Genomic DNA, 13,726 nt, shown 5'->3' on the forward strand with positions numbered 1-13,726 from the left:
ATGTCCCCGGATACACACTTTTTGGAATGCATGTTGTGGGGAGCTCTCCAGAGTCCTGGCTCGGACCATACCACTGGACCCAAAGGCCCTACTCCTGGGAGTACCTAACGAAATCGAGGCTAACAAGTGGGAGAGATTGCTCCTACACACGGCAACAGGACTGATTAAGCGTAATATAGCGCAGAAATGGGGAGCCCCTGACCCCCCGACAATAGACCAATGAAACTGGATATGGACGTGTGCGCCATGATGGAGCATAGGATCTACTTAGCAAGGGGCTGTCCCAACAAAGCCTCGAAAATTTGGGATAGATGGGAAGAAGAGGCGAACTAAGGCTCCCTCCTACATGCTTGGGAGCGTGCAATGGGTACTATGTACCACACGCCAATATATGTACTAAGGAAGACTTTTGACCACTGCTGATATATGTATTGCCTTTGTTGATTAAGAATGACCATGATAGTCCTTATGTTGATTTGTTTTTGTTCTTTGTGATTGTTATAATACAATAATAACAATAAAAAATACTTTATTAAAAAAAAAAAAGATTCTACCAGGAGAAAATCGTACACTAACTTTTGGGCTGATTCACTTTTTTGAAAAAAAATGTTTTAACTGATCGGCATGGATTCTTAAACATTATAGCAAGTTTTCGATATAAGCAAGACTAGAACCATTATCTTACAATGCAAAATGGTGTTATGAATCGGAACTTCTAGATAAAGGTTTGTAACAAACCACACATCTTAAGAAAAATAAACAATACATTCTCATGCATTTCTCAAGCATTACCAAGACATCGACAACTGATGCATAAAAACAACAGCCTGTTTTATTTGCATGAAAAAAGTATGCATCTACATTTGCTTAATGAAAAATCTATGCAACGACATGTGGTGCATGATTTGTGTAAACATAGGTTACTGAGTATTGCTTTACACCCACATTTTGCTGCTCTCACGTTACAAATTCACCCTTTGCATTGTTATGCACATTGCTGCATGATCGTGCATTTCACTGTGATGTGTATATATATATATAAATATAAATGTTATATATATATACACATGTAAATCAGCCCCTAAATGTTATTGTCGTATAACTGTCTTTCAACTATCCAAACAGACATATCTGATATCTATTTGCTGAGCATTACAGAAAATATAAAAATGTTGAAGTGACATAAATATATCATTTGTGGGCTGCAACACCAATGACAAGGCTTCGACCAGAGTTTCAGAAAAAATGCGGGAGAAGGGGGTTGTTTAAAGCCATTCATACAGAAAATTTAAAAGAGTGAACATAATTGCAATAAAAAGTGGCAGCTTACATTTGTGTCGATTACAATTTGTTTATTTCATGTTTAATGCCCAGCAAAATGCCTTCCAGATTCGTATGTTAAAATTCCCTAAACTCAGGCCAAGGGGCCACGAGCCATCCGTGCTATGCTGAAAACCCAAACGCACCACAAGGTTAACAACCACCTCCCTTCATCCCCTTCCCCTCTCCCTTTCCCCGCTCCTCTCCAAAGGGTAAAAATAACACCCTGTGCAGAAAAAACAAATATATGAGATACATTACTCACCGTAATCGTATTTCTGATGCTTGTATCTGCTTAGATTCACATGCTCTGCATAGGCCGACATCTAGTGGAAGCTGCAGAGTATTACAGTTTGTTTTTCGAAACTCGAAAATGGGCGTCGACACAGGGCGTGCCAGTAATACTATCCCTAGTGTGACGTCCACTGTACCCATGATCCCTCACGCATCTAGGACCCTCAGATTGTATTTTATCTGACATGAGGTAGCACAAGGAGTAGCGCGAGTACAGATAATCCAAGCAGATAGATAGATAAGACTACAAGCATCCATGCGCCTTCTCTCAGAGGGGAGGAAGGGTGGGTCGCATGTGAATCTAAGCAGATACAAGCATCAGAAATACGATTACGGTGAGTAATGTATCTCTTCTGAGGCTTGTTGAATCTGCTTAGATCACATGCTGTGCATAGATTAGCGAGCAGTGTTAGAGGAAGGAGGTGGGGTGTGAGAAGGGTCATGAGCAAATAAATGTCTTAAAGCCGCTTGTCCCACTTGAGTATCTGTCTTGGAATGGGTGTCAATGCAGTAGTGCTGAGTAAAAGTGTGAATAGAGCTCCAAGTAGCTGCTTTGCAAATGGTGTCAAGGGGTACATTTGCAATGAAAGCCAGAGTGGCCCCAATGCCTCTAGTAGAGTGGGCTCTTGGCTTGAAAGGCAGAGTTTTTCCAGAAAGAGAGTAACACAGCTGGATACAGTTAACAATCCACTTAGAGATGGCACCTTTAGAGACACGATCTCCCTCTCTGCCTGTAGCTACAGAGACAAACAGCTGATCTTTTTTCCTTAGCGGTTTGGTCTTGTTTATATAGTAGAGGACCGCCCTAAGCACATCTAGGGTGTGTAGTTTCACCTCAGCCGAGCTTTGTGGGTCTTGGAAGAAAGCCGGAAGCGCGATGGACTGGTTCACGTGGAATTTAGAAATAAACTTAGGTGAGAACCTAGGGTGTGTACGTAAAACCAGTTTATCTTTATGAACTGTAAAGAATGGATCCTGCACTGACAGAGCCTGAATTTCACTGACCCTTCTTATAGATGTTATTGCTACTAAGAAGGCCGTTTTATAAGTCAGGTGTTTGAGACTGCTTTTATGCATGGGTTCGAATGGGGGGCCAATGAGTTTAGATAGCACCAAGTTAAGGTCCCATCCTCGTGAGGAAACCTGTTTGGAGGAGACCTTCATGGAGCAGACAACTCTGGATGACCTCATCAGGTGTGACAGGGGAGAAGGGTTTGAAATAAGAGGGTGAAGTCTCTTTACTCCTTCCATGAAAGCTTTAACCACTGGTATCTTCCACCACAACACCTTGTTATGGGTTGTGGTGTATGCTGACAGCACTGCCAGGTGTAACTTCAGTGAGTTAAATACCAGTCCTGCATCCAGCAGGTGGAGCATGTATGTGACAATTGTGGAAGGAGTGCAATCAACTGGGTTGACTTGCTTATTCTGGCACCAGATAACAAATAGTTTCCATTTGTCAAAGTAGAAGTGCCTCGTGTTTGGCTTCCTAGATTCCCTTAGGATGTCCATACACCTCTGAGATAATTTGAGATGTCCGAACTCTATGAGCTCAGGAGCCATGCTGCTAGGTTCATTGAGTTGGGTTGAGGATGCACTGTTTGACCTTGGTGCTGGGACAGTAGGTTGTACCAGCCCGGGAGTTTGATGGGTTCGCACACCGCTAGTCTGCGTAGGTGTGGGAACCACGGTTGTCTCGCCCACGTGGGAGCAACTAGGACGAGCGTCATTGACTCTCTGTTCATCTTGTTGACCACCTTCCTGATGAGAGGTGTTGGTGGAAAAGCATACGCAAACATCCCTGACCAGTTCCTCCACAGGGCATTCCCCTGCGAGTCTGGCTGGGGGAACCTGGATGCAATTCGTGGGCACTGTCTGTTTTCGCTTGTGGCGAATAGGTCTATAGTGGGGAAACCCCAGTGAGAGACGATGTCTACTACGATTTCTCTGTGTAAACACCATTTGTGTTCCTCTGGGAGGGGATCTCTGCTCAAAGCATCCGCCAGAGAATTGAGATCCCCTGGAACATGTTGAGATGACAGGAAGATCTCCCGTCTGAGTGCCCATATCCAAATTTTCTGGACAAGCTTGGACAGATTTGGTGAACGAGTCCCTCCCTGCTTGTTTAGGTAAAACATGGCTGTAGCGCTGTCCGTCCGGATCTGTACTGACAGATTCCGCAGGTAGGGCTCGAACGCTTGAAGCGCTCTGAATACTGCCAGAAGCTCTAGCAGGTTGATGTGATTCTTGACCACTCAGTGAGACCAGAGACCCTGAGCTGTGTGGTGGAGGTGGTGAGCTCCCCACCCTGTCAGGCATGCATCGGTTGTGACTACCCCCTGTATCTCAGGATCGTAAAAGAGTTTCCCCTTGGACAGATTTTCTCTTGTCCACCAGTGAAGGCTTTGTACCAGTGTTGGCGAAACGACCACTAAATCGTCCCACTGACCACTTGCCTGAGACCACTGTTTCGCCAACCATTCCTGCATGGGACGCATGCGCAGGCGCGCATGGGGGACCAGGTAAATACATGACGCCATCATGCCTAGCTAACGCATTGCTTTGCGTACCGTTATCTGGCGACCGGCCTGATATTGCGGAATTTGCAGCAGTATATTCCAAATTCTTTCCTCTGATGGAAAGGTCAACGCCACTTGCCTGTCTAGGATAGCTCCTAGGAACTGTTTGGAGGTGCTTGGCACCAGACTTGACTTCTTCTCGTTTATTGAGAAGCCTAATTCGAAGAGGAAGTCGATCGTCCTTTGAATGTTTGTTCTGCAAATTACTGGGGTCTCCCCCGTGGTGAGCCAGTCGTCCAGGTAAGGGTACACCGGGATTGCCTGCCTGCGTGGGTGTGCTGTCGCCACCGCCAGTACCTTGGTGAATACCCTTGGAGCCGAGGCTATCCCGAAGGGCAGTACCTTGAACTGGTAGTGCCGACTGTCCTCCTTGAAGCGCAAGTATTTTCTGTGCGCTGGGAACATGGAAATAATAAAATAGGCATCTTTCATGTCCAATGTTGCCATGTAATCCCCCTTTTTTAGGAGGGGGATTACCTCCTGGAGAGTAGTCATGCAATTTTTTTGTGGCTTGACATACTTGTTTTCAGGCCATAAATCCAATACTGGGCGCATTGTCAAATCTTTTTTTGGCACAAGGAAGTAAGTTGAATAAATACCCTTGTTTACCTGGTGTCCCGGGACGAGTTCTATCGCGTCCTTTGCTAGAAGATTAGCGATCTCCTCGAGGAGGATCTTCTGGTGTTCCAAAGAATGTATTCTTTGTCGTGTAGGGTGGTTTTGGGGACGCTCTAACAGTTCTATGCAGTATCCTGCGGACACTGTGGACAGCACCCATCTGTCTAAAGTGATCCCTTCCCAAGCTTGGGTGAAGTTGGAAATGCGTCCCCCTACTGGGGATGTGTGAGAAGGGACCCTGAATGGAACGTCGCTGTTTTGGTGGAGGCGTGCCGCCGCCTCTACTGGGGCTGCCTCTACCCTTACCACGCCCTCTCTTATTACCCCTGCCATAATCCTGGGTAGACTTCTGGCTGGTGTTCCATTGTGTACCATGCCCCTGGGAATAGTTAAACCCTCTCTGGGAATTTTGTCAGCGTGGGCGACGAAAATTGCCATTCCCTCTCTGGTTAGAGGGTTTATTGGTTAGTTGGCCTAGGGATTTGAGTGTCTCATACTCGTCCTTGGCATTTTTCAGCGCGTCCTCGACTGCCTTTCCAAACAATAGATCCGGCTCCATCGATTTATCTATCAATGAAGCCTGGGTTTCGGCTTTGAACCCAGACTGTCGCAACCAAGCATGCCTTTTGATAACAGTACCTTCTGCTATCAATCTGCCGGCGTTATCCGCGGCATGAAAGGTTGCTTTTAATATGCAACCGGACATGGCTCTTCCCTCTGCCGAAACTCGTGCCAATTGGCTTTTGAAAGGTTCTGGGGCGGAATATGAGTGCCGCGACTTCTTCCCACTGGTGGCAGTTGTAACTCGCCAGCAGGGTGGTGGAGTTGGGAATCCTTGCCTGGTAGGCGGAAGTGGAGGCTACTTTCCTGCCCAAGCCATAAATCTTCTTGCCCTCCTTGTCGGGGGGAGCTTCCGACGATGACAAGGGTGTTCGCCGCCCTCTTACGGGTGTTAGTATCTACCAGGGAGTCCGGTTTCGGATGCCCTCTTATGTACAGAGGGTCTGTTTGGGCTGCCCTGAAAAGCTTCTCAACTCTGGGGTTTACCGCCCTAGTGAGATAGGGATAAACATAAGGATAGGGATTGCCTGGGCAACAGGTCTCTTTTCTCCCACTAACTCCTCGGCAAAATCCCTCTCTTCCTGAGCACCGTGGCTGTCAATGTGGAAGTGTTCTGCCGCTCTGGACAGCACTTCATTCAAAAGAGGCTGGTTATCGACCGGGGAGTCGGTAACTGGGGGTTCTTTATCTACCGGGGAATCTAGCCTGTAGGTTTCTGGGTTGTCCTCCTCCTCCTCCTCCTCCTCCTCTTGGTCCCCGTCATCCCCATAGTAGCCTGTCCCAGTTTGTTGTTCTTCCAACATGCCCAAATCTGGATCCTCATAAAGGGATGGATCTCCCTGATACTGAGAATAGGGCTGTATACTGAAGGGGTCTGAAGTAGGCGCTTCAAGCCGATACTTCTTACTTGGGGGTATAGGATCCTTAGAGCCTGAGGGAGTTGACCCATCGGGGGTAAAAGAGAGAAAGTGTTCAGGGTTTTTGGCATAGAAATCTGCCAATGATGACATCCTTGACATGACTCTGTCTATGTCATCAGTAGACCACTCTCTTGAACTGGGAATGATTCTTTCTTGAAGGCCTTTCCCTGTCTTATCTAGACTAGACCTACTGGTTTGAACAGGGGTCTTTGGGATAACAGAAGACCGAGACTTGTCCATTTGTTCATGTGGGGTAGAACGTTTTTGAGGTTTGGAAGTAGGCTGAGACTGCTTCCTCTGTTGTTTTTCCCCTTCCCCGTGTGTGGAAGAGTGTTTACCCTGTTTTTTCGACCCTCCAGAGTCTTTCGACGCCTGCCACCGAGGTTCGGGGGTAGCGTCCCTATCTCTGGATAGTGGAGGTTGTGACTCGGGAGCAGCCTTTACGCGGCCTGTTGACGCAGACTCCTGGAGTGCGGACTGGGGATCGAGGTCGGTTTCGTCTTCTGACGATCGAACCTCCGTTACCTTGGGGAGCGAGGAACTTCTGGCAACAGTGGATGGTTGCCTGGAGTCATGCAGCGATTTAGATCGAGAACGCCCAGAGGACACCGATTCGGACCGTTCTGTATGTGCCTCTTTCCGAGTACTCTGCGTGCGCGTCGAGTCTCGGTTGGACTTCATGTGTTTTGTGGAGGTGCTGTGGGTAGCGCTTGTGTCGCCGGGGGTCTTCCCCATAGCCGCCCTGCCGGACGACCTTCCGAGTTCGGGGACTTGCGCTTGGCTGTCAATTGACGCCACGTTGCCCTCGCTGTCCGAAAGCAGAGCGTCGCTGCCATCGCTGAAGGTCGCCCCCCGCTGCCATGGCCTCTTGACGCCTGGCATGGTGGGCCCAACGCTTGATCGAACGGTCCTTGAGTGTTTTCAGTTTGAACCTACTACACGCTCTGCAGTTAGCCTCGGGGTGGTCCCCCGGTAAGCAGAGATTGCACGTGGCGTGCCTGTCAACCCAAGGGTAGTTGCGGTTGCACTTGGGGCAAAATTGGAAAGGGGTACCCTCCATACGCACCTTGTGGCAGCGGGCTAATAAGTGTAGGAATATATAAGAATGTACCTATATACCAAAAGAGTGTAGAGTATGTCCACCTCCCACTCTCCCTACTTGCTGGGCCGAGGCCAGAAGTCTTCCTAGGCCCGGGCCGAGGCCAGAGGCCTTTCAAGGCCCAAATCTGTCGTGCAGCTCTCAACGGTTGATTCTTTCTCCGTGCCGGCATCGAGTGTGGATGTTCGGTGACTCGACGTTTGGGGTGGAGAAATGGGGAAATATAACAATATTTTAGCAAAAGTATGGCTAAGGCCAGGGAACTCCGCAGAATGCTTCAGACCAGTATGGCGGAAAAAAACAATCTGAGGGTCCTAGACGCGTGAGGGATCATGGGTACAGTGGATGTCACACTAGGGATAGTATTACTGGCACGCCCTGTGTCGACGCCCATTTTCGAGTTTCGAAAAACAAACTGTAATACTCTGCAGCTTCCACTAGATGTCGGCCTATGCACAGCATGTGACCTAAGCAGATTCAACAAGCCTCAGAAATTATATATATATATATATAATGATAGTCCAGTATAGCAAGTGAAAAACAGTGTCTGCTGATGCAACAAAACATGATGTTCGATTTCTGTGGCATGCAAGACTGACAGCAAAAGGAGCGACAATATTGCTTGTCTGTAAAGAACTACAAGAGGGGAAAGCACATGTACTAAATCCTATTCAGTGAATGTAAACATTACATTGGCATAGAGAGATATGTCCAGTAGAACACATGGGCCCCTAACTCAAAAACCTGCACTGGAGCAAATCGGGAGCTGCCGGTGAGCATCTGCATCACAAATTTTCAACTTCTACCTTATAACCGATTTGCAAAGCCTAACTAATGGAGCACAGCTGTAGATGTTTCATTTGTTATTTTATTATGCATTTGTTAGGCGCTTATACAAGTCAATTGTGGGGAGGGAACATGGGATTGAAAATGTAATACACTGGAGGATACAGACGGACCTACTCGGACATGTGAGCATTCAGAGAGTGCAAGTACAGAGAGATAGTAGAGGGGGTGAGCAGTAGATGTAAGTTCCCAGTGTAGGAAGTACTAGGGAGTGTTCAGCTGCAATAAATAGGTAAGTGCAGGCCTACAGTGGCATCGGCCAGTGGGTGCCAAGGCAAGCACTGTGGGTAGGCAGAGGCTGAAGGCAATTGGGTGTGGGAGGCCAGGGCCCCGAAGGACACAAGGGCCCTGGTCACCAATCTCAGCAACTGTGGGATTAGCAGCAGGAGGAAGGAGGGAAGGAGGAGGTGAAAGGGAAAGTCTTGAGGAGCTTCTGGAATTTGAGGAGATCCGGCTCAAGACGAACAGGAAGGGGGATGGGGTTTAAAAAGATATCAGCCACCGACCCCTGTCTAGCGAAAAACTTAACACACAGAGAGTTGGTACCAGACGAATGTAGAGGTCTAGAGGGAGAGTATTTAGTAAGAGCAAGTTGCAGATAGTGTAGTCCCCGTCCCCAAACAGCTTCTGGATGATGCAGAGGGATTTGAATTTTATCCTTGCAGCAACTGGGAGCCAGTGAAGAGTTTTTAGGGCAGGAGAGATGTGGTCCCTGGGCTTGAGGCCAAGGGTTGGTCTTGCTGCCCGATTCTTTATTAGTTGGAGGGGTCATAGGGAGGAAGAAGGTAGATTAAAGAGAAGGCTATTGCAGTAGTCTGGCCTAGAGAGAACCTGGGCTCTGGTAATATTGGGCTTCTGGGGGAAGTGAGAAAAGGGTCTTCTTGGCAATGTCCTGAATGTGAGGGAGGAAGGAAGGGGGGTCGAAGATGACTCCAGGGTTTCTGGCTTCAGATGAAGGAGAAGGGGGGAGCCCATAGAGGAAGGCCAGAGTGAGTGGAAGAAAGAGGGAGCAAGGTTCCTAATAGGAAATATATCCATCTTGCTGGCATTGAGGCAGAGATCGTTGGAAGTGCACCAGGACTGGATGGCAGGTAGGCAGTCCGGATGAGTAAGAAGGTCAATGGGATGTTTGAAGAGAAGAGTTGTGTGTCATCTACATAGCACTGGAAGTTAGGGGTGAAAGTGGAAATGAGAAGTGTCAGTGGAGCAAGGTAATTGTTAAAGAGCCAGGGGTTGGGGGGGCTGGAGCAATGGAGTTACATCACAGGTGGAGAGAGAGGTAGGGGTGGAGAAGGTGCCCAGAATAACTTGGGACAGGCGGTCACTTAAGAAGGAGGTCAACCAGTCCAGCGCCTGCTCCGAGATACATCAGAGGAGAGGTCAAGTAGAATGAGGACAGCTGGGCAGTTACAATCCAGAGATGCAAGCAGTTCTTCACAGGTGTTCAGAGAAGCAGGTCCCGTGCTTCTGGATTCTTGGAATCCAGATTGATGGTCATGGAGACCGCTACAAAGTTCAGTGTGTGAAGTAAGCTGGGGGAAGGCCAGCTTCTCCAGTAGTTTCCTGAGGAAGGGGGTGATAGAAATAGGACGGTAGTTGGCTGGACAAGTGGTGTTTGCTGAAGGTTTTTTCAGGAGTGGGTGCACAAGGGAGTGATTTAGGGAGAAGGGGAAAGAAACAGTGGCAAAAGTGTGGTTGCAGAAATCAGCAAGTGCAGGGGCAAGTGAGCCAATACTGTGCTTAATGGTTCTGGAGGAGCAAGAGGAAACCTGTTTGTAGGAGACCTTCATGGAGCAGACAAATCTGGATGACCTCATCAGGTGTGACAGGGGAGAAGGAGAGAGGAAGAAGGATGGTGGGAGGCCAAAGGAGTGGAGGAGGGGTGGGGGAGAGGGACGCAAGGGTGCACAGTATCTCTTGGGTATTAGTAGTGAAGTGTGTGGCCAATTCGTTGCAGAGGGGAGGATGAGACTGCGGAAGGGTTGGCTAGTTCCCTGCAGATTTTAAAGAGTTCAGTGTTGTTGCATGCACCAGAGATCCCTTTTCTTGGTGTGGCTGCAAAGTCTGTATTGTCTTTGGAGCAGGCGACAGGCCAGAGGTCTGCCTCTTACGTTCTGCAGCTCTGCACTTGAGTTTCTGGGTTACAAGTTTAGAGTCCTACCAGATATTATGCTTGGAGTCAGGTTTCAGGTGGATCCTTATGACTCGGACAAGAATGTCTAGAGTGTTACTAATGGCAAGATGGAGGTTGCTGAGAGCAGAGTCAGAGGTAGAGTCTGGGCTGGGGAGAGGGGCTGTGAAGGTGGATGCAAAGGCAGCAGCTGGCACTCATTTCATCGGAGGGATGTTTGTGAATAAGGTTGGCAGGGCTGGAGGAGGTGAGGCCAGAGGGCTGACGGTACCCAGGTGAGAGGAGAGAGTGATCGGACCAGGAGAGAGGGGTGGTCAGTGGGGAGGAAAGTGAAAGATTAGAGTTGATGAGGGTGTCAAGTGTGTCCAGCCGAGTGGGTTGGACCAGAAAGGAGAATGGAGAGGGAAAGCTAGATGCAGAGGTCGTGGAAGAGAGTGGATGCTGTGATAGAGGAGTCCAGATGAATTTTGCAGTCACCCAAGAGAAGGATTTTAGTGGTGGTTAAGAGGAGAAAGGAGCAGAAATCAGCCCATTCAGAGAGCAACAGGGTGGTAGAGCCAAGAGGCCTTTAGATGGTGGCAATTGTCAGAGAGGAGGAGGGCGAGATGACCAACTTGCAAACCAAGCTTTCAAAAGCTCAGTGTGAATGAGGGAGGAAGGGATCCACTCAGGGAAAAATCAAGGCACCCCCATCGCCAGCACGGTTAGGGCAGGGCTTGGAGATTATCTTGCAGCTATCGGGGAGAAGGGAGTGAAAAGTAGCTATGAACTGGCATTGAACCACGTCTCGGTAAGAGCAAGGATGTGGAAGTCAATGTCTTCAAGAAGGAGGCAGAAGATGTCAGTGGAGTGTTTGTTGGCTGAGCGAGCATTAAGTGTGGCTAGATGAAGGAGGTCTCCACCTTTGAAGGTTTTCCAAGGAGGGGTATAGGGGCGTGGTACACCAGTCGGAGGGGGAGAGACAGAGTGGAAGGAAGTTAATGAGGGATGGCAAGCGCCGGTCAAAGAGAAGGAGGTTGGGTTGAGGACACTGAACCCAGATACGGCCAGTGTGGTAGACATTAATGATACACCGGGATGATGAGAAGCCCGCCAAGATGACTTCCCATTTGGTGCCACCATTAAAGGGAGAGGATGCGAAAGGGGAGAGAGTAGAGATGCGATGAGGAGTACGTAGCTCTGGGGAGGGGAAAGAGATAAAAGGATATCAGTGAACACCTGTCTGGACGTTGCACTGACATTGGTGTCTGCGACGCATACGCCAGAGTTGGAGGTCAGGATGACTTATTTGTGCTTTTTTCCTCGTAATAGAGGGAGGGTAGGTGATAGTGTAGCTTTCAGAGAAGATTGGAGAGATGGTGAGCGCCATCAGGGTGGCAGAGGATAGTTGAAGGAAAGAGGAGTGGCTGCACAACACAGTCCTAGCCCAAACTCACCAGGCGGCCTAGTAGGTGCAAGAGGGACACAAAGGACACAAAATGCAGTGCAAAAAGGGGTGCAAGATGTTAAACACACACACACCAAGAGTCGGAAAAGAAACAGGGGCACAAAATGCAGTGAGGAAGAGGTAGATTTGGTGAGTCAAGAAGGCAAAGTGAGAAAGGCACATATAGGGTTCAGAATTGTCAGTGGAGGAGGCAGTGGTAAAGTTCAGCCATCACTCACTGGTCGATCTGCAGAGAGCCTGGAGGTGCAGGGGCCCAAGTTTGTGTGGGAGCTGGCTACATCAGGAGGCTGCATCATGATTCGAAGCAGGATAAAAAAAGGTGGGGCCCTCAGGGTCCTCCGAGCCCTCCTCGGCCATGACAAGCACAGACATGACCTTCGATGTGGGCCTTTGCTGGAGGGGACGGCTAAAGCCTGCCGGATCCCTGATTGGGCAGGACTGCCCTTTTCTGGCCTATGAATATGCAGAAGGCAGGAGCTGGGAGCCACCGAGGTGCATTCCAATTATGTGCTGCAGGTGGCGCAAGGAGCCACAGGCACATGTGAAAAAGTAATGCAGACTTTTTATCTGTGTCGGTCCACCTGCTGCATGTGCTGCATTAGCCCCCAGGAGTGTGGCCACAAAGATGATGGGTCAGCCACAAGTGTACCAGAACAAACAGATTTTTAACATTTTTGCAAATGTATGGAGCATCTCTGATGCTTGAGCAAATCTTTCTGAATGACATTTGCAGATGAGTATCTCGGGGATGTTCTAGACATCTCCAGAATTTCTACGGTTTAGGCTTTAAGGCATAAGGGAAAACATTAAAATCTGGAACCCCTCCCAAGCATCTCCCGATTTCCTCCGGTGCAAACCGTAAGGAACCAGACCCACACAGGGTCCATGAGGGACACCTTTTACAGAAAGCAACATTTTGATCTTGTTCACATATTAAAATACTGAGCATGATCCATAGTAGCTGTAAAAGGAAGTGAGGATGGATGCATTATAAACAACCAACCACCTATTTCAGTTTACTAGGCATCTCTTAGACATCAAGCAATGTTGGTGCTCAAAGTAAAAAAAAAAAACAGATTAATTTAAAAATAAAATACCTAGGCAGGTAACTAGACAGAAAATACATGAATATCTGTTTAGTGCAATAAAGTAAAATAATAATTCAAAACATACCTTTAAAATAGTATGCCGAAATATAATCCGGCCTCGTCATTCAAAAAGTTCAGAGCACAGTTGTTTACGTGATAGTGCACGCAAAACCGGAAATCATTTTTGTTCAGATGTTCTTTCTGCAAGGAAAAATAAGAAAAAAGAAAGACAAAAATGTCATCTGTTACATGAAGCTGTGCTCCAGCTATCCCAAAATGCCCCCTAGAAGACAAATACCCAGAGATGTAAGGCCCACTGTCAGACTAAATTCAGATGGATGAAAAAGTGGTAGATTTCAGCGTCTATAGGAAGGAGGTGGGAGCTTCACCTCCAGCACTGGGGAGACGTACAACAGTTTAAGCATGGGTTGTGACAAGGACACTGATGAGGCCCAACAAGGCTGAAACACATGTATGGGGTTGCTCTTGGTATTCTTGTTCCGAAAGGAATTGCCAAAGCATTTCGGTGCTGGACTGCCCATGTGGGCGGGACAAAGACTGATATGCAAATGGGTATTTCCCATCTGTGAAAGGTACAGTGAGCAAAATGCGTGTCCTGCAAACTCATCACAGAACAGGTTATCATGCCATGTTCATTCTGGAGAGGAGCGCCTGCTACCTTTTTTTGAATATGTGCAAGGAACTTGGGGTTGGGCACCCCGAGTTACCTGGGGGCAACCAGACGTGGACTCCCTGCTCACTCTGCTCAGAGAGGCACATCTTCACCTCACTAATGAGGCCCAACAAGGCTGAAACACGTGTA

General features: G+C 48.2%; 1 protein-coding gene across 8 annotated transcripts in view; it reads right to left on the minus strand.

The window, feature by feature from the left end:
- Window positions 1–13,726, minus strand: part of IL15 (interleukin 15) — a 1,104,687-nt gene that overhangs the window by 667,734 nt on the left and 423,227 nt on the right. For all 8 annotated transcript variants that reach the window (XM_069631186.1, XM_069631185.1, XM_069631191.1 and 5 more), the window contains one exon: window positions 12,989–13,104. Coding sequence is in view for 3 of the 8 variants with exons in the window: in XM_069631191.1 (XP_069487292.1) it covers window positions 12,989–13,028 (40 nt within the window). In the remaining 5 variants the exon portion in view is untranslated. The remainder of the gene's footprint in view (window positions 1–12,988; window positions 13,105–13,726) is intronic.

The sequence above is a fragment of the Ambystoma mexicanum genome, chromosome 6q, assembly GCF_040938575.1.
Source record: "Ambystoma mexicanum isolate Mex_15411 chromosome 6q, UKY_AmexF1_1, whole genome shotgun sequence".
Lineage (NCBI taxonomy): Eukaryota > Metazoa > Chordata > Amphibia > Caudata > Ambystomatidae > Ambystoma > Ambystoma mexicanum.